The 18,793-nt window shown below is 41.5% G+C and overlaps 1 protein-coding gene across 1 annotated transcript; it reads left to right on the forward strand.

Annotated features, from left to right (window-relative positions):
• The first annotated feature begins 271 nt into the window (after positions 1–271).
• Positions 272–18,527, forward strand: ZNF622 (zinc finger protein 622). Its single transcript, XM_006165243.3, has 6 exons — positions 272–1,708; positions 2,947–3,207; positions 3,424–3,586; positions 8,903–9,015; positions 16,939–17,082; positions 18,240–18,527. Exons 1-6 carry the CDS (start codon positions 1,078–1,080, stop codon positions 18,365–18,367), a joined length of 1,440 nt encoding a protein of 479 aa, XP_006165305.1. The 5' UTR covers positions 272–1,077; the 3' UTR covers positions 18,368–18,527.
• The last annotated feature ends 266 nt before the right edge of the window (positions 18,528–18,793 follow it).

An 18,793-nucleotide genomic window follows, 5' to 3' on the forward strand; every position in this document is an offset into this window, starting at 1 on the left:
ACATACACACACACACAGACTTGCGCGCAAGAGTTTCAAGGCGCTGGTTCTGGGACTCGGTACCCCAACCACCATGCTATATTTAGGTTTTTGCTATAAGACACAATCTCTGGAGAGAGAGTGAAAAATCACCCCAGGAGGGATGGCTACCCATTGAGTCATTTCTCCTCTAGTCCTCTTGGGATTTTGGGCACAACACTGCTGCCCAGCATGATTTTCAAGCCACCAGGTCCTGTACTCAAACCCAGAGCCAACCATGAGAGAGTCCAGCGCTTTAACCACCACGACACCTGCTGGCCCCTCTTTTTTCACTTTTTAAAAATGCGTCTACTGTTAACATTTAAAATTGCATGTGTGGCTTGGATTACGGCCTACTAGACAGCATCCTGGTTGTGCTAGTCACACTTTACCCGCGGACTCCCCCGAGAGTTTCGCTAGCGCCCTTCACAGGACCCAGCACTGAGGAAAGGCCGAGCCTGCGATCTGGACCATCCGGTTTTCCTGTCAACGTGTCCGGCTAGCACGGGGAAGGGCTCCGGTGGTCCCACCCAGGGCTAAAGTTTGGCAGCCATCAAAAATGGATGTAGTTTTCGCGCCATCCATTCACTCTGCTGCAGGGGTTCATCGCGCAGTTCTCCGAGCCCGGGGCCGGCCGTAGCACTCTCGGCCTTCCAGGACCAGGACAGCTCCGGAGGCTCCTCTCTTCACCTCTCCTATAGCGGCCGCCCTAATGGCGTCACAGGGCTCGCCACGACCACAAAGGAAAGCAACCGGGTGGGCGCGGCGCCCTTCAATCAACAGCCGCCTCACTTCGGGCGGATCCAGGATCTGGTTAGCCATACGCTTCCTTCATCTTCCGGGGCCTCGGCGCGGCGGGGGCGTGGCCACGGATAGGCGGGATTTCCTGTCTGGAGTGAATAACTTCCGGCGGGTACCGGAAGTTCCCCAGTAGGAGTAGGGAAGCCAGCGCGAGCTGGGCTTCTTGGTGGAGCTGAAGAGTGCTAAGTTCGGAGGCTCTGTGGGGCCGGGGTGCTGGTCAGGTTCGTGGGTTGGTTCCCTCTTATTCCTCGCCTGGCGATGGCGACGTACACCTGCATCACCTGCCGGGTGGCGTTCCGCGACGCGGAGATGCAGCGGGCCCACTACAAGACGGACTGGCACCGCTACAACCTGCGGCGGAAAGTGGCCGACATGGCTCCGGTCACTGCCGAGGGCTTCCAGGAGCGGGTGCGGGCGCAGAGGGCCGTGGCGGAGCAGGAGAGCAAGGGCACGGCCACCTACTGCACCGTGTGCAGTAAGAAGTTTGCCTCCTTCAACGCCTACGAAAACCACCTTAAGTCCCGGCGACACGTGGAGCTGGAAAAGAAGGCTGTGCAGGCCGTGAATCGGAAAGTGGAGATGATGAATGAAAAGAACTTGGAGAAAGGACTGGGTGTGGACAGCGTGGACAAGGATGCCATGAACGCGGCCATCCAGCAGGCCATCAAGGCTCAGCCGTCTATGTCTCCCAAGAAGGCGCCCCCAGTGCCTGCGGAAGAGGCCCAGAGTTCTGTGGCGGTGGCAGCTGGCGGGCGTGTGACTCACGAACGAGACCCGGCGGAGAAGCCGCCCCGGCTCCAGTGGTTTGAACAGCAGGCGAAGAAGTTGGCAAAGCAGCAGGCGGACGACAGTGCGGAGGAGCAGGAGGAGGAGGACCTGGATGGAGATGGTAATGGTCCTAACGGGGGTGGAGGGGATATTGGCTCTTCTTTAGTTTCCAGATTTATATTCGAGGTGGGTGGCGCGCGTGTGTGTGTGTGTGTGTGTGTGTGTGTGTTGATACCTGAGATTGGGTATTTTCATATAAAAATGAGTGGTTTAGATGCTTTCTGAAGCTCTAGCAACCCTATAGGGGGGAGTTTTAATTTTGTCTTTTTAGTCAGTGTTGTAGATTGAGGGCCTAAAACCTTACCTGGAAAAAGAGTAGATGTTTAATAAATATTTGTAGAATATAGATGCCTTCTGTGTTTTGAATGAGATTTTTAGTATATGCATAAAAGGACATGCTGTCACACCATCTGCTGTAGAATTTGTGAGTATGGTGGGTTTCCAGTTTAATGGTTTTAATTTAGCTAATTAAAACAGAAAAAGAGGCCCAGAATCCGCAGGCAAACCTGAAATGTGGAGCTTGAGCCAGCAATCTAGGCTCCTTGATTTTATGAGCTATTCCTTCTCTTGCCCTGTTTGTATGTGTCAATGTCTTAATCCATTTGTGCTGCTATAACAAAATACCTGAGATTGGGTAATTTATATACAACAAATGTATCTTCCTACCATTCTGGTGGTCAGAAGTGAAAGATCAGGGCATTAATGGATTAGGTGTCTAATGAAGGCCTATTCCATAGTTAGACCCTTCTCAAGGTGTCCTCACTTGGTGGAAAAGGGAGAAGACAAAAAAGGATTAGCTAGTTCCTTAGAAACGTTTTAGAAAGGCCCAAATTTAATCATGAGGGCACAGCCCTCATAACTTAAAGGCCCCAACTTCACCCTGCCACTGCCACCACCATCACCACACACACGCACATGCACACACACAAACACGATGGTACTTCTGTGAAATGGTAAATACTGACATTGCTGTTTATAGAAAGATTCAGCCAGATGTGAGACCACTTAACTATGTATTCACCACTGGGCTAGAGCCTCCAAAGCATAGAAAAGAATCAAAAGACTCTTTCAAGGAGTTCATGTGTACTGGAAAAGAAAGATTAAGGAGTTGCTTATAACCATAAAAACTGATCTAGAATAAAGAGATAGCTAATATTTAGATCTTGAAAGAGGTTTTTGTCTGCAGGAGGATGTAATTAACACCCTGTTTCTCCATGTATAAGATTATACTACCTTGTATATCTTTGTAGTTACTACTTTTCTTAAACTAACTTTGCTTTTCAAAATTTTGGCTTGAAGATTGGGAAGATATTGATTCTGATGAAGAATTGGAGTGTGAGGATTCTGAAGTAATGGATGATATGGAGGAGCAGGATGCAGAGGAGGAAGAGGCTGGGGGAAGTCCACCTGTTGGTGCCATTCCTATAACAGACTGCTTATTTTGTTCCCATCATTCAAGCTCCCTTATGAAAAATGTGGCTCATATGACTAAAGTCCACAGCTTCTTTATTCCTGATATAGAATATCTTTCAGATCTTAAAGGCCTGATTAAATATTTGGGTAAGTATAATTGTTTTCCTTTTAATTAGGCAGTATCATTTTCGAGGGAGACAGGTCCTAAGAGGAACAAATATTTCGTGTTTCATATCAATCTGACTTAATTATGTTATTAATACCAAAACCTTGAGTGTTTTTTTGAATCGCGGAGATATGGTGAGATTTAATCTTGCTGCAAAAAGCTGTTTTCATACTTTTCCCCTCAAATTATTTTTCCAGGAGAGAAAGTTGGAGTTGGGAAGATTTGCTTGTGGTGCAATGAAAAAGGGAAATCCTTCTACTCCACAGAGGCTGTACAGGCACATATGAATGACAAAAGCCACTGTAAGCTCTTCACAGATGGTGATGCTGCTTTGGAATTTGCAGACTTCTATGATTTTAGGTAAATCTGTGGTTTATAATGTGAACCGAATGAGGTCATCGTACTTGGATTGAAGTGACACTAGAGCAGATGTTCTAGTGCTTGATCAGTGTCTGGCACTGTACAGTATTAATAATCCTTATGAATAGGCCTATGAGGCAGTCATTTTATCTCATTTTGTAGATGAGAAATTAATTCAGTTTAACACAGCTAGTAAACAAAAACTGGCAGAACCAAACTGAAGTCACTCTGACTGTGTGTGTGCATATATGTGTGTTTAAGTCAGGAGCTTAGTTTTGCACAGAGGTATGAAGGTTTCATTTCACATGTTGCTTTCCTGAGGATCCTTGAGGCCTTCTATGGGAGTTGAGATGGTTGCTAAACTAGGGCAGACCCAGACATTTGATTGTGAGATTATTCCATAGGTGGCTCAACCAAGTGGGATCTTGATCTGGTTGAGTTTCCCTTACCTGAAATACTTGGGACCAGAAATGTTTCTGATTTGTGTTCTTTTTAAATTTTATAATATTGTTTTTATTTCATAATATTTCATAACCAGATACCTTGACCACTGAAGTGTAAACAGGGAGTTCATTTATGTTTCATATGCACCTTATATGCATAGGCTGAAGATAATTCTGTACAATATTTTTAGTAATTTTGTGTATTTTGAGCCACCAGGAAGCAAAATTGTCTTATGTTAGCCACAGAATTATTTGTGGGCCTTTTTGACATTTTTTACAATGTCTTTACACCACAGAGCAGAGAATAAGCAAGCTAACAAAGTCAGTAATTCATGTAGGTCTTGGTTGTCTCCTTATTGGGCATCCTGGGGAACTTTCTGTTGGTGTGTTTGACATGCCATTTTATTCCCTTTTGTGGGCATGCTTATGAAGGAGAATCTGGGTGTACATAGAAAAGATAGCTGATTTAAAGGGAGCTGGGAGAGTCTTTGGGCGTAATCCATTTTGGGCACCTGCATTTGACCGTGACTGGCACATGAGGTCATATGTGGAATTTTCTATTGTCATTGTGCCAGAAATTTTGGATCTTGTATCCAAATTTTTGGGTTTTTGAATTAGGGATGTACAACCTGTAATTCACACATCATGTAGTAAATTAATATTAGATCCTTGTGAACAACTGGTTCCTATCATCACTATGACCTAGTACAGGAGATAAGCAAGTATGTGTAATTACCATGTCCGACTTCTATAGTCCAAGTAATATACCTGTTCAGAAGAATCTTAAGTCTTTTTGCATTTTCTCCCTGATTTCTCATTTTGCACTTGGGAACTTTGACTCGGTAAAGTCGGTGGACATAACCAAACAGAAATGGTGGTAGTTGAGAAGATTGGTTAAGTTCCTGCTGGAGGTGGAATATATCCTCTTCTAGGCAGGGGCATTTATCCCTCTCAAGTCTCCTTTTGACTGCAATATTTTTAACCTTTTGATCAGTTTTATTGTAATCAGATTGGTCAAAGCAAATACAGAGACTGAGTCAAGTGGCTGCAACCAGAAGCTGGCTTGAAATGCTAGTCTTCAACTTCATCTGTCCACATTTGGTCCCTGTGGTTATATTCAGGATCTTACCTTGTCAAGTAGGAAGTGTCTAGTACCTTCTGCAGTCTCATAACTCCCAGTTTTATCTCTCTATAGTCTTCCCTTACCTCCAGACTTACTCAGCCACCTTCTTGACATTTCTACTTACATGTCCAGAAGGGATCATTCACTTAACATGTCCAAAATCAAACTGCTGCTGTGTATCGTAACCTGCTTCTCCCCAAATAAATTCATCTCTGTTCTGGTTACCGAAGCCAAAACCTTGCAGTCATCTCTTACTCTTCTGGCTCTCATGGTTACGTAAATCCATCACTGAATCCAATTTTATCTGTCTGCAAATTATCTTGTGTGTGAGTACTTGTCACTACCTCCACTGCTCCTTTGCACATCTGGGTCAGCTGACTTGCAACAGTAGTCTCCCACCTGCCTAGTATCCTTACTTTCCTCTACTACTCCCTGCATTCTATTCTCAAAACTGTAGCCAGAGGGGTCCTTTTAAAACATTAAGTTATTGTAGATTAAACTCTGCTCAAAATTTCCAAGGGCTTCCTATTTTACGAGAATTTTAGAAGTAAAAGTATATTGGCATAAAGGGCCCTACATGATCTGGCTCCAGCAATAGTTCTGATTTTGTCTATTTCTTGCTCTTTGGATTTCTAGCTGTTCCTCTAATACATGAAGGGTGTATATCAGGACCTTTGCACTTGAAGTTATCATTGCCTATAACCTTTGCTCAAATATTAACATGACTCATTCTCTCATTTCCTGTAGCGTTTGACATGAATTTCATGTTGTTATGACCTTCCTTGAGCACCTTTTATGAAATATAACAGCACCTGTCCAATCCTTCTTTTTTATTACTGTTTTATTTTCTCATAGCTCTTACTGCTATTTGTCTTATATGTTATTTATTGTCTCTCTGCTTCTACAATCTAAGCTGCAAAAGAGTGGGGCCACTTGTTATTGTTTACTAGTTGTAGTTCAGACTTAGTTTGAATTAAAATATATAACTGATGTAAATGGTTCAAGAAATGAATTCCCCTTGGTCTCAGTGATACTTTTCTATACTTCATTTATGAGGTTTTATTCACTTGGTGCTAGAAATGAGAAATGGTATGAGCCTTTATAAAAATGAGTACTAAGTGATTAGTTTCCCTTAAAAAAAAGCAAAAGTTGATAATGCTTAATGAAGAAAACCTAGAAAATAGCCTTCAAACAGAAAGCTAACATTGAGTTGAGTGCTTACTACCTGCAAGACATTGTTCTAATAACACTTTAGGTGGATTCACTCAATTAAAATATGACAAACTGCCTATAATTTCACCCTTGTTCCCACATTACCTAGAGTTAACTTATTTTGGACTTGAAACTTTCTTTTGAAGAGTAAACTTACAGAAAAGTATGCATAGGTACAATTATGATAACATTATTCATTCAGCCTGATGAAATTTTAAATATAACTAGCACCCAGAACAAGAAACAACATTAATAGGAGTAAGACAGTGCAGCGATATAACACAATGCTCTGTGATGCTGACCCACATGGGAAGGTTCTCTGTTCAAGTCCAGAGATTTTCCAGAGTATGCCTGGTACTTGCTGCTTCTGATTCTAGGCTGGCCAAAGGCTGGGAGTAGGTCATGGTGTTGGGGCCCTATAAGGGGTGCTGTCTCTTTGTCTCTTGCTCTTCAAAGAAATAAAGTTAGAAAAAAGAAACAACATTCATAATGTATACCTGTGTATTTTCCTTGCACCTCCTTCTAGGAGCTGCTACTTTCTCTAAGAGTAACTACTGAATAGATTGGTTTGTCCTGTTTTTGTACTATACATATGTATGTATATATGATCACAAAGACTGTGCTTTTTTGATTCTGCTGACTTTTGCTTAATTTTATATTTGTGACATTCATCCTTAGAATTACATATGGTCATAGGACATTAATTCTCACCATTGTAGTCTTCTGTTGAATATCTACTCTATTGTTGATATACTTTTGAATAGTTTCCAGTTGGTGCTATTGCAAACATTGCTGCTACATCATTCTAGGATGTATCTTTTGGCAAACATGCACACATTATCTGTTGTGTATGTATTTAGGAGTTGGGCTAGAGAATATACATATGTTCAGTTTCAGAAGATACTGTCAAATTGTTTTCCAAAGTGTTTGTCTCTACTCCCACTTACAGTGAGAGAGAACTTTTAATTTTAGCCACTTTGGTGGGTGTGTAGTGGCTTTAATTTGCATCTTTCTGATGATGAATAATGCAGTGGAGGGCCTTTATATGTATTAATTTCTTTTGGGTACCTTTTTTTTTTTTTTTTTGGAGAGGTTTTTGCTATAGGGCGCATGCTCTTGCCAGACAGACAGAGAGAGACAGAGAGATAGAAAGCGAGAAATCACCCCCCAGGGGGGATGGCCACACCACAATCCCTTCTCCTCCATTCTCCTCTCTGGTTCTTGGGCATGCACGCACATGTGCCCGGCGTGAGTTTAAGCCACCAGGTCTGGGACTCGAACCGCGGTCGACTACGTGGGAGTCCAGCGACATAGCCATTACGCTAACCGCTGGTCCCCCTTTTGGGTACCTTTTTATGAGCTGTTTGATAAATCTTTTCTGTTGGGTTGTCTGGCTTACTATTAATATTTTAATGTGCATTTTTCCAATTATTTTCCATGTGTATGTATGCATATGAATCTTAGACCATTTCTAAACAGTAACTGCTAATTGCAGTTGGTTATCTAAATTAATTAAAAGTTAAATTAAAAAATTCAAGGCCAGTCCTGTAGCATAGCACATAGATGCTGTAGTTTAAGCCACCAGGTCTGGGACTCGAACCGCGGTCGACTACGTGGGAGTCCAGCGACATAGCCATTACGCTAACCGCTGGTCCCCCTTTTGGGTACCTTTTTATGAGCTGTTTGATAAATCTTTTCTGTTGGGTTGTCTGGCTTACTATTAATATTTTAATGTGCATTTTTCCAATTATTTTCCATGTGTATGTATGCATATGAATCTTAGACCATTTCTAAACAGTAACTGCTAATTGCAGTTGGTTATCTAAATTAATTAAAAGTTAAATTAAAAAATTCAAGGCCAGTCCTGTAGCATAGCACATAGATGCTGTGCAAAGGAAGTTGGATCCCACATGACCAACCAGGGTTTGAGTCCTGGCCCTGTGTGTGAACTTGAAAAATATGCCAGCCATGCATGTGCCCAGGATCCTAGTGGGATAGAAAATTGAGGAAAATGGTTGCAGCATGACCAGGCTCCACTGAGGAGTATCTTTTTCTTTCTCTTTTGTACGCATGGTTGCATCCTCGCATTTAGTAAAGAAATAAATGAAGATTAAATTTTTTCATATATACTACCTGCACTTTTAAAATGTTCAGTACTTGAGAACCCCTTTACTAAAGCTAGCGTGTGGAACACACAGACATAGAACCCTTCTTTCATCAGAGTTCTGTTGGATAGCTCTGTTCTAGAATTTGGTTTTAGAATGGTTAAATTGACTAGAGCTGCATGTCCAGTTCTACATTATCCTCTTCTTCCTCTCTATTTGACAACCTTCTTTAGGGAGAAACAAGTGGGAGAAAATAGTTGTTACAGGTCATTGGTTCACCTTTCAACAGAGAAAATCCTAACAGGTTGTTTTTTTCTCACAAACCTTCTTCCTACCTTTTATGTAGCTAGTGGGGTTTCCACATTTCAATTTATACCTTCTAGTGAAGTTTGAAGTATTAATCTATTTTATTAATGCCATTTTACAATTACAGGAGTAGCTACCCAGATCACAAGGAAGGGGAGGACCCTGATGAGGCTGAGGAGTTTCCCTCAGAAAAGAACTTGGAATATGATGATGAAACCATGGAACTGATTCTGCCTTCTGGTGAGGACATTTATCAAAAATAAATGGACTGGTGCTAATGGGTTTGTGGGAGAGGCGTATCTCTGTCACTGACATTCCGTAATGAGGGGATTAGAGCATAAAACTGCAAGTGCATATTTATCTTCTCGTGTCCATGGTAAACTCCGAAGGTTGCACTTAGCTGTAAGTTGGCTGTTTTGTTTAAATTGGATCTATATTTATTTTCTAATTTCTGTTACGACTCCATGTTTTGATCAGGCATTTCTTTTTTAAAAGAAGTATGTAGAACTTTTCTGTTCTTTATCTATTAAGTTGTTGGGAAAGTCGGGACTCAAATGTCCTTTTTAGGTCCTCTCTAGTTTTTTCTTGTTATTTTTATTCACTTATTTACTTATTTATTTTTGCCATAAGGTGCATACACTCTCTGGAAAGAAACAGAGAGAAAGTGAGAAGTCACCCCCCCACACACAAGGAGGTGGCCACACTGCAGTCCCTTCTCCTCCATTCTCTTCTTGGGATTTTGGGCGTGTATGCTCATGTGCCTGGTGTAATTTTCAAGTTGCTGGGTCTAGGACTCAGAACGTGGTTGGCCATAAGGGAATCCAGCACCTTAACTGCCACGTCACTTACTGGCCCCTTTCTTATTATTCTTGACTTTAGCTCTCAGTCTTTGTACTGATTCCTATTTCCTTAAGTTGCTCTGATTTCTAAATAGTAGTCGGGCATGGACATATCTGACAGACAGCACCTGGGTTGTCTGTCTTCATTCTAGTTTTAGGGAAGCCTGCAGTCTGAATTCTGCCTTGTGCTGTGGGAAACAGGACCCATAGTGGAAATTTCTCTCTGGTTTGAAAAAGTAGAGAATAACCGTGAATCTGAGAAGTATCCACTGTTTGTTTTGTGGGAAGAAAGAAATGGGTTTAGCGTGGGGAAAGTTACAGAAGGCAAGTATGAGAAGTGAAAGGGAATGGAAAAGTAGAAATGATAATAAGATCCGAATTTACCTGATACTGAGCTGTCAGCATGTTCAGGCTTTACAACAAACAAGCCTGCAAGTTAGATTCTGTCATCCTTATTTGATACATGATGCTTAGAGAGATTGAGTAACTATCCAAGATCACGCGGTCAGTGAAGCGCTTTTCCCGATTTCCAACACTGCCTAATAGTGGGGGCAGGAGCAGCACACCCTGGCAGTAGAGATGTGTGTGATGAAGAAGCAACTCTGCAGTGTAGACTATCACTACACAGATACAGACTTGATAATGACTGCCTTCTAAGGCTGAGGGCAGCTGTAGAGTGTGACAGTAGATGGAGGGGCAGGCAAAACCTGTCGTGATTCAGTTCTCCTTTCATGTTGAGAAAGTTACAATGCAGTATAATTTTGTGGCCTGAATAGTACACAGTTTTACAACATAGTTGTAAAAACCAAAATATAAACATGGAAAACACCTAATCTAGTTTTCTTCTGGTGAAAATACTAACACAGAACATGAGAAATATGCTGAATAACTTATTTTCTAAGACTGTTTAACCACTTGTCTCATTAGTTTCTTTTTACCTGTAGAATAAGAACAGATTTTAGATAAATGGAATAAGATGATTCTTGTAAAGCAATATCTGACTTGTAGGATAGCCGTAAAATTTGTTTCATTCTGCATTTACGTTAGCATGCCATGTTATAAGAAAATGTATATATTCTGTGTAAAAAATATATTTAAGAAGTTTTCATCTGGATTTTACATTTTTTAAACTGAAAGAAGCCTTAATTTTATAGAACACATTTTCCTAGTTAATTGAGTTTTCTAAGGTAAGTCAAAGCTAGAAATGGGTATCTTTTTAAGATACTCTCATCCTCTTCTGCATGCAGATGTGTCTTTGAATATTTTTTTCCTCCGTTTCCCTAAATCCATCTATCTGAGTCACCTTTATAGCCCTCTGTCTGGTTGTCTCCTGTCTGGTTTCTACATGACCACCAGAATATTTCCTGGTAAAACACCAGTATGTTTTCTGTACCTTTTGAAATTTGTCCAGTGGACTCTATTGCCTTCAGGATGACGTTTAGTACCTCCAGCTTCTGGTCCCTCGGGGATCTTTGCGTTCCTTTATCCACCCACTGGCGGCTTTCCTCCTGTAGGCCTTTGCGTACGTGACACATGTGCCTTATTCCTACTTCTCCTGTGAGACAGTTTACTTGGTTTCCTGAACTCATCTTCTGTCCATTTGCTGGTAACAAGGGTATCCTCTGATCCTGGCCACTTGTATGTCTGTCATGACATTGACCTCAGTCCTTTGCAGTTGTTGGCTTACTTGTCCATCTTCCCCATTATTTTTTAGAACAAAAACTGTTTCATCTCCTCATCAAGGTACAGGGTCAGATATGCAAAAGCTAAGTAAATATTTGTTGACTGAGGGGAAGAAAATTTTTATGAGGAAAGAAAGGTTGATTTCTCTGGCCTGTGATAATGAAGGAAACCGAGAGCAGAGGAAACTCTTGGAGGCTTAGGATCATACTTGCCTGCAGTGCCCTTCTCAGTCCATAGAGAAGATTGCTTTGCCTCTACTTCATTTAGTCAAAGTGGCATGAGATTAGCCTGAAGGTCCATTTTCTATTCTTTGAGACCTGGGTTTCTTTGCTCACAGGTGCAAGTCCAGTTACTGAGTCATTATTACAGAGCACTGGGTAGTAACCTCACAACAGCTGTTTGATATAGACGTGGAGGTAGTGGGGCTTGGTATTAGGGTACTGTTGAATAGGTAGAAAGACCTCACCAACAGCCAGAAACTGTCTTACTCCAGTGATTCTTACCTAAGCCATGCATTCCCTCCCCTCTCACCCCCTGTGTGGACATTTTTCTGGGGAGAGTCCATAGTTTCTTAAAAGTTTCTATGACCTGGAGAAGATTAAGAGCCACTGATAAAAATACCCAAATACAAATCATTCACTGTTTTCAGAGGACATCGTAGACGTGTGTTCTAAAAATATCCTTAGTATAGAATTTGTTTAGGTGGCAACAAATTGTAGATTTCCGAGTGAATCAAAAACTACTAAAATCTGAACTATCTTCCATCTATACTGATACAGTGCTTTTATTGTCACGCATACTTTTATCATCTTGGATTTTGAAAACCGGTAGTACTTTAATCAGTCATGTTTACTGTGAGACCTGACATTCCATTGGTTTGCACCTGTGTCTCAGATACTGGTTTGGAGGAATTTGTAGTGACTCATGAAAATGAGAGATCTCTGGATGATCACTATTTAAAAAGGTAGCATTTTAAAAATTATTTTTACTATCTTTTTTAAGACACAGTTTTCCTATTTTATAGTTGTAAGCCTCAGCCTCCAGAGATTGGGACTATAGGTGCATCTCTTTCAGATTGAGAATTGCTGGCAGCAAATTTAATCTATCGCCTGTTTATTTCTTTGCACAGATTTACCATTCAGAAACCTCTTCAATTATATTCATTTGTGTGAATGGATTAGTATGGATATTAACTTGAAGCTAATTCAGACAGGAATATGATGTGGAAAACTTAGTGATATTTACCCATCTGCACTTATTAAACTGGTTTCAAAAGCAGTAGTTGTGATGCCATAATCTAGTTATTTAGACTGGATTTTTAGTAAAATTCTCAAGTAGGTGGTCCCAAAGCCAATGACAACAAGTATCCAGTAGAGGGCACTGTGAGCACTTGTTTTGCCATTTGTGGTCTGGCTCAGTTCTTGCATTTCCTTTGGTGCCGTCTGTTCATATGGAATATGTTGGTATAAAAGACAAGTTCAGTTTGCTGCTGACTAGCCAGATAAAACCGTTGCTGGATTCGTGAAAGATATATAATTAATCTTAGGAAAATTACCGTCCAAGACATTTTCTTTTCCAGTTTCTAATGCCATCAATTGTGAAGTCATTTATTAAAAAAGAATGGGCAGTTTTGTAAACAGTTATTGCTGTGATGAAAGCTAGATAGACAAGTTGCGTACTTCACTATAACATAGACATAAACACTCTGTTATTTATTGGGACATCACATTGTGTTCTAAAAATATTTTTCTTTGATGAGAACCTTTCAGTTGAGCTGTTCTTAGCACATTATGCTAGTGCTGATGTCAGGTGCTCACTGTCCTTGGCACGAAGCAGAAGTAGCTTTGAGCTCTGGCATTTTCACTGCTCCACAGCCAGCTGTCAGAAACCTTGGCATTGAGTAACAAAGTTGTTTTCAAGGTTGTTTTAAAGGCCAACCTTGGCCAACTCCATGGTGCAGTGGTACTGCGTTGCTCGAGAGAGGAAAAGCCAGATCTCACAGGGCAGCCAAATCCTTGGCCCTGCTGGCTTGGGACATGCTGGACATACACTCAGTGCCCAGAATCTGGTGGGTCGAAGGACTGAAGAAAGGGGATTGTGCCATAACAGAAATCTTTGCAGGGTATGCTTCTCTCTCTTTCCTTACTCTATCAGGTACACGTATGCTCTGCCATGAGTAAAGAAAAACATATTTTTTAAAAAAAGGACAAACTTCTAAAAGATATATTTCCAAATATTGCTTAAAAATATAAGTATATTGGGATCATCAGATGGCATAATGGTTATGTCATTGGACTTCCACATGGTTGACCATGGTTTGAGTCCTGGACCTGGCAGCTTAAAGCTCATGCTGAGTGCATGTGCACCCAGAATCCCGAAGAAGAAGGGATTGTGGCATGGCCATCCGGGGGGGGGAGGGGAGATGGGAGATTTCTCACTTTCTCTCTGTCTCTCTCTGGCACGCACACACACCCTATAGCAGAAATCTCTCTCTTTAAAACAAAACAACATATTGGTTTATTGTACACTGATGACCAGCATTATCATTTAATGGTATAGGAAACCCAGATCCAACATGACTGACTGCTATTTGAATTCTAGCCCTGGTGGCTTGAAAAACAAGTCACATATGTGTACTTGCATGTCCACAAAATCCCAACGAAACAAAGAAATGTAGGAGAAGGGACTGTAGTGTACAAACCTGGAGTATCCCGACCTAACTTTGTAAAGAAAATCACAGGGAACAATGCTGGGGTTTCCTACTAGAGCCTTTGTTTAAGCTTTATCTGTCAGGAGCTTTTTAAACTCTTATGCTGCCAACACAGTCAGATAATGTGTTTTCTTTTTTTTGGAGAGGTTTTTGCTATAGGGCGCGTGCACTCGCCAGAAAGACAGAGAGAGACAGAAAGCGAGAAATCACCCCCCCGGGGGGCAGGGAATGGCCACTCCACAGTTCCTTATCCATTCTCCTCTTGGGTTCTTGGGCGCGCGCACACACACACCCTGCATGAGTTTAAGCCACGGGACTCAAACCATGGTTGACTACATGGGAGTCCAGCAACATAGCCATTACGCCAGTTCCTGGTCCCGTGATAATGTGTTTTCATTCATACTGGTATTCAAAGACCATGTCTGAATTAGAAGGTTCTTTTTGTCATGCCTTGAGTATGCTCATAAAGAAGCAACCAACAATAACTAGCTTTCCGTATCTGTGTCGAAGGCAAATGGCTTCTAGGTGTTTTACCTGGCATAGTGACTTAAAATAACTGACAGCATTTTTTTTTTTTTTGCAAATTAAAGGTCTAGATCCTGAAAGGAAATACAGCTTTCCGAGGTGTTTATAATATCCTGTCACAGTCTTTTTGCACAGAGTTTAGAAAGCAGTGGTTTCACATATGTAAATGTTAAGCTTCCTTACAAACTATACATTGGGATCTAGTTTGCCATATTGTCTTTATTCATTTTCAGTGAAAGTGGCTTTTATGCTTGTGTACATATATGCTGCTATTAAATAGTTACATGTTCATGTCTGTCTGGGAAGGTATCTGATTACTTATGTCCTAACTTTTTTGTTAAAGTATAACTCAGACTTAGTAGGCTCTCAGGTGATGCTCGTGTCACTGGCCTAGCAAGCACTGTTTGAGAGCCACTGTTCAGATGGACCCTGGAGTCTCCTTCAGGGTTATTAGCTGTGAGGTTCAGACACAGGGATTGGGACATTTTTCCTGTGAAAGGCCAGAGAAGCAATGATTCAGGCTTTGTGCACCATTCTGTTCCTTCAGCAGCTGCTTAGCCCTGCTGTTATCAGCATGAAAACTGCTAGAGATACTAAGTACACCATGGTCGTGGCTGTGTTCCAGTCAGTAAAACTTAGGAAAATCGACCGATTGGCCAGATTGAATCCTCTGGTTGTAGTTTGCCACTACCTTTGAATAATATACCAGATATACCTCACTCTTCGGTAGGAGCCTTGGGTTGTTTCTCTGCTAAATACAGATACCAGGTTTTTGTAGTCCACCTATAGAGGTTCCAGAGCTTGTGGCCAATACCCACAGTTTCCTTATTTAAAATGTATATGATCTCCCCCCCCCATGTTATAGTTGTTAGTGAACCTGTGAGATAGTGATATATATAGTCATATATTGTAATGATATTAGAATGTATTAGAAATTATTATAAAATTAGATATTCATTTCTGAAAGCATGATTGACTTATAATTTTACCAGATCCTTCTAAATAAGCAAAAGCTATGGAGAAAATTCAACTAAATTATCTTTTAAATTCTAGTTCAGCAGAAAAATTTAGGAAGCAATAGCGTTTGCCAACTTTGGGGCCAGATAATTCCTTGTTGTGGGGGGATTGTACTGTGCATATTTAGATGTTTAGTAAAATCTGTCTCTACCCACTAGATGCTAGTAGCTCCACTCTGGTTGTAACAACTAACAATGTCTCTAGTCAGTGGCAGATGTCCCCACCAAGGTAAAATCACCTTCGTTAGAGAACCACTGCAGGTGAAAATTTAATCAAGGGAAAGGTGGGTTGATTTCTGTTCTGGGCTTGATTGGCTTATAAACCTAAAACATCAGGACTGTTCCCTGTTTTGTGTCCTTCCTTTCTTTCACATTGCCAGAGGGTACATGCACTTAGAGACAGAGGGGGAGAGAGAGAAAAACCCCTCTATTGAGGATGTTTCCACTACAGTTTCTTCTCTATTTCTGCATTTTGTTGAGATTTTGTGGGCACACCGTGTACAAAGACCTGGAGTGTTTTTCAATCAGCTGAGGCTGGGATTCAAACCCCAGTCCGCCATCTGGGATTCAGCTTCCTTTAATCAACAGGTAATGGAACCAGCCCTAGTCTTTTTCTGTTTAAAAAGAGCTGGCCTGCCGTGGTTGCATGGTAGTGGCAATACAGTGCTTCGTGATGCTGAAGGCATGTGGTAAAGCCTCAGGTTTGTGTCTGGAGGTCTCCTTATGGATATGGGGTACATGTTTGTGTGCCCGTGATTCTTGCTGGATGAGGCTGGGGATGGATTGTGGCATGAGGACCTTTTCAAGGGTATCTGCCCCTCTCTGTCACAGAGCAAATGACATAAACTTAAAAATCATAATTTAAAAAAGTTAAAATCCCCTTTTTTTCCTTATCACTCTGTTATCAGTATTAATAGGGGTTGCTATTATGGGAATTTCTAGGGAAATGTGTATATATGTATAAGATGTTGAGTTTTCCATTTAATAATGACTTTGTCACTCTTTTTTGGGAAAACAAAAACAAAAACAAAAAATTGTCCAGCTGGGCCTGTGACCTAGTTAAGCGAGCCAGATCCCACATGGCCCACCAGGGTTTGAATCCTGGCCCCAGAGGCTTGAAACACATTCCAGGCATGTGTGTGTGTACACGCACACTGAATCCTGACAGGATGGAGAAGTAGAGGAGAGAGGATTATGTTGTGACCACACCCCACTGAGGGTGCTCTCTTCTCCTTCTCTCTCTTTCTTTAGTAAGTAGAGTGCAGTTTCTTTTGGCACATCCATTTTCCAGCTAGATACCCTTAAAGATCTGATTTGGAAAACCCTTGCTTTGTAGTTATGCCTTGGTAAAACCATTCAATGTTAAAATATTGCTTTTTTTGAAAAACAGGTGCCAGAGTGGGTCATCGCTCCTTGATGAGATACTACAAACAGCGATTTGGCTTGGCAAGAGCTGTGGCAGTTGCTAAAAATCGGAAGGCTGTGGGTCGGGTGCTCCAGCAGTACAGAGCCCTGGGCTGGACTGGCAGCACAGGTACATCAGTGTTTACAATTACAGACCAGCCCAAGGCCCTGAATTTCAGGAAGACGCTTGGGCGAAGTGAAAGTTTCCATTTATGTTGGTGTTATGAATCCTTTCTGGGGGGAAACTTAACCTCTTTGCTCTGGGGCGCCCATGACCTCTTCGATTCTTTAGTGGCAACAAGCCAAAGTTCCATGACTTAAAAACTTCATATTCTTGCCACAGTAAGTTTATGTACACCATTAACTTTTTCAGAAGATAATCGTTATAAAAACTATTATTTAGTAATCATCAAAGTTTGGACTTATCCTGGAAGGTACATGGAGGAATTAAATAGCACCCTAATAGCTTGAGCTGCGAAGTCAAACATGGCTTACATGATGTTTTTAGGTTCCTATATGCTGAGTATGAGTAATTTAATTATCATTGATAGGATGGAGGTGATGATAGAGTTGGGAAAGTTGAATATCACAATGCATATGGGATTTACTGCACATGCACAAAGTTAGCTATCAGTCCCTGTTTCTAATTTTACTATAAAACTTAGTAAAAGTGAGAAGACTAGAGCAGGCTACTGAAATAGTAAACTTTGAAACCTCGTCAGTGTTATTTAAATCTATTATGATGTGTCTGCTGTATGAAGCTGATCTTTAGATCTTGAGGGGAAAAACATCATGGTCCAACTAGAGAACTATAGAGAACTTAAAGAGAGTTGCTTCTTGATGGCCTAGACAGTTCTGGGCCACTAAATAAAGCCCGTAAAAATGCCACCGTGCTTATGTGCACATGGTCCCTGGACTGTGGCTGATTGTGAGCTACGTGGCCACCTGGATCTAACGGAGGCTGGAATTAATGTCCAACTCAATTTATAGTTCTGCCTTTGCTCTGTCCAAGTCTTAGACTATGGGGCTTCACCTCTTGGGCTTATAGATCCTTGCAGATGATGAAAACTAAAGGTGCTCATCCTAAAGAAATGTATATGTACAGAAGTTCGGGATACAATTGTGGGGTGCACATAGACTCCTTGAGGCTCATTGCTTGGAGACCCCAAGTTCACAGCTCTTCTTAAATATGAGAACCCAGTTACCTCAACTTTTAGATTCTCTGCTGATTGCTTTCTCTGGTCACAAATAACCTTTGTTTCATTTCTTAACCCCCTTCCACCACAGGAGCAGCTCTTATGCGAGAGCGGGACATGCAGTATGTCCAAAGGATGAAATCCAAATGGATGCTGAAGACAGGAATGCAGAACAATGCCACCAAGCAGATGCACTTCAGGGTCCAAGTGAGATTCTGAGAGTGCCAGGACTAAGTGACCCATCTCCTGCACACTTTGCTTCTTGCCCGAGGGTGGGCAGAAGCTGAATTATACCATCGACCCTTTTGCTGCTACTTTATTTGTTCTGACCTAATAATAAAAGTCAGAGTCATATTTGCTTTCTACCGTCATTCCTGAACACTGTTTTAAGTGTGTTGTGTGTCCACTGGACTCTGGGACCTGCACTACTGCCTGGAAGTTGCTTTATGGCCTCAACTTTTAAATAATGCATAGCTGTCGGAATGATGTGGGAATCACAGGAGTGACTCGTTCACTCCAGCTTAGTTTAACTTTGAGAATAACTTGCTGTGTTATGACACTGAGACCTATGTAAGGGCAGAGGAATATTGCTCATTGAATGTGTCGTGGCTTGTGAGACAGTGAGTGTTTATGGCCCCTTTTGTT

The sequence above is a fragment of the Tupaia chinensis genome, unplaced genomic scaffold (assembly GCF_000334495.1).
Source record: "Tupaia chinensis unplaced genomic scaffold, TupChi_1.0 Scaffold143836_1, whole genome shotgun sequence".
Lineage (NCBI taxonomy): Eukaryota > Metazoa > Chordata > Mammalia > Scandentia > Tupaiidae > Tupaia > Tupaia belangeri.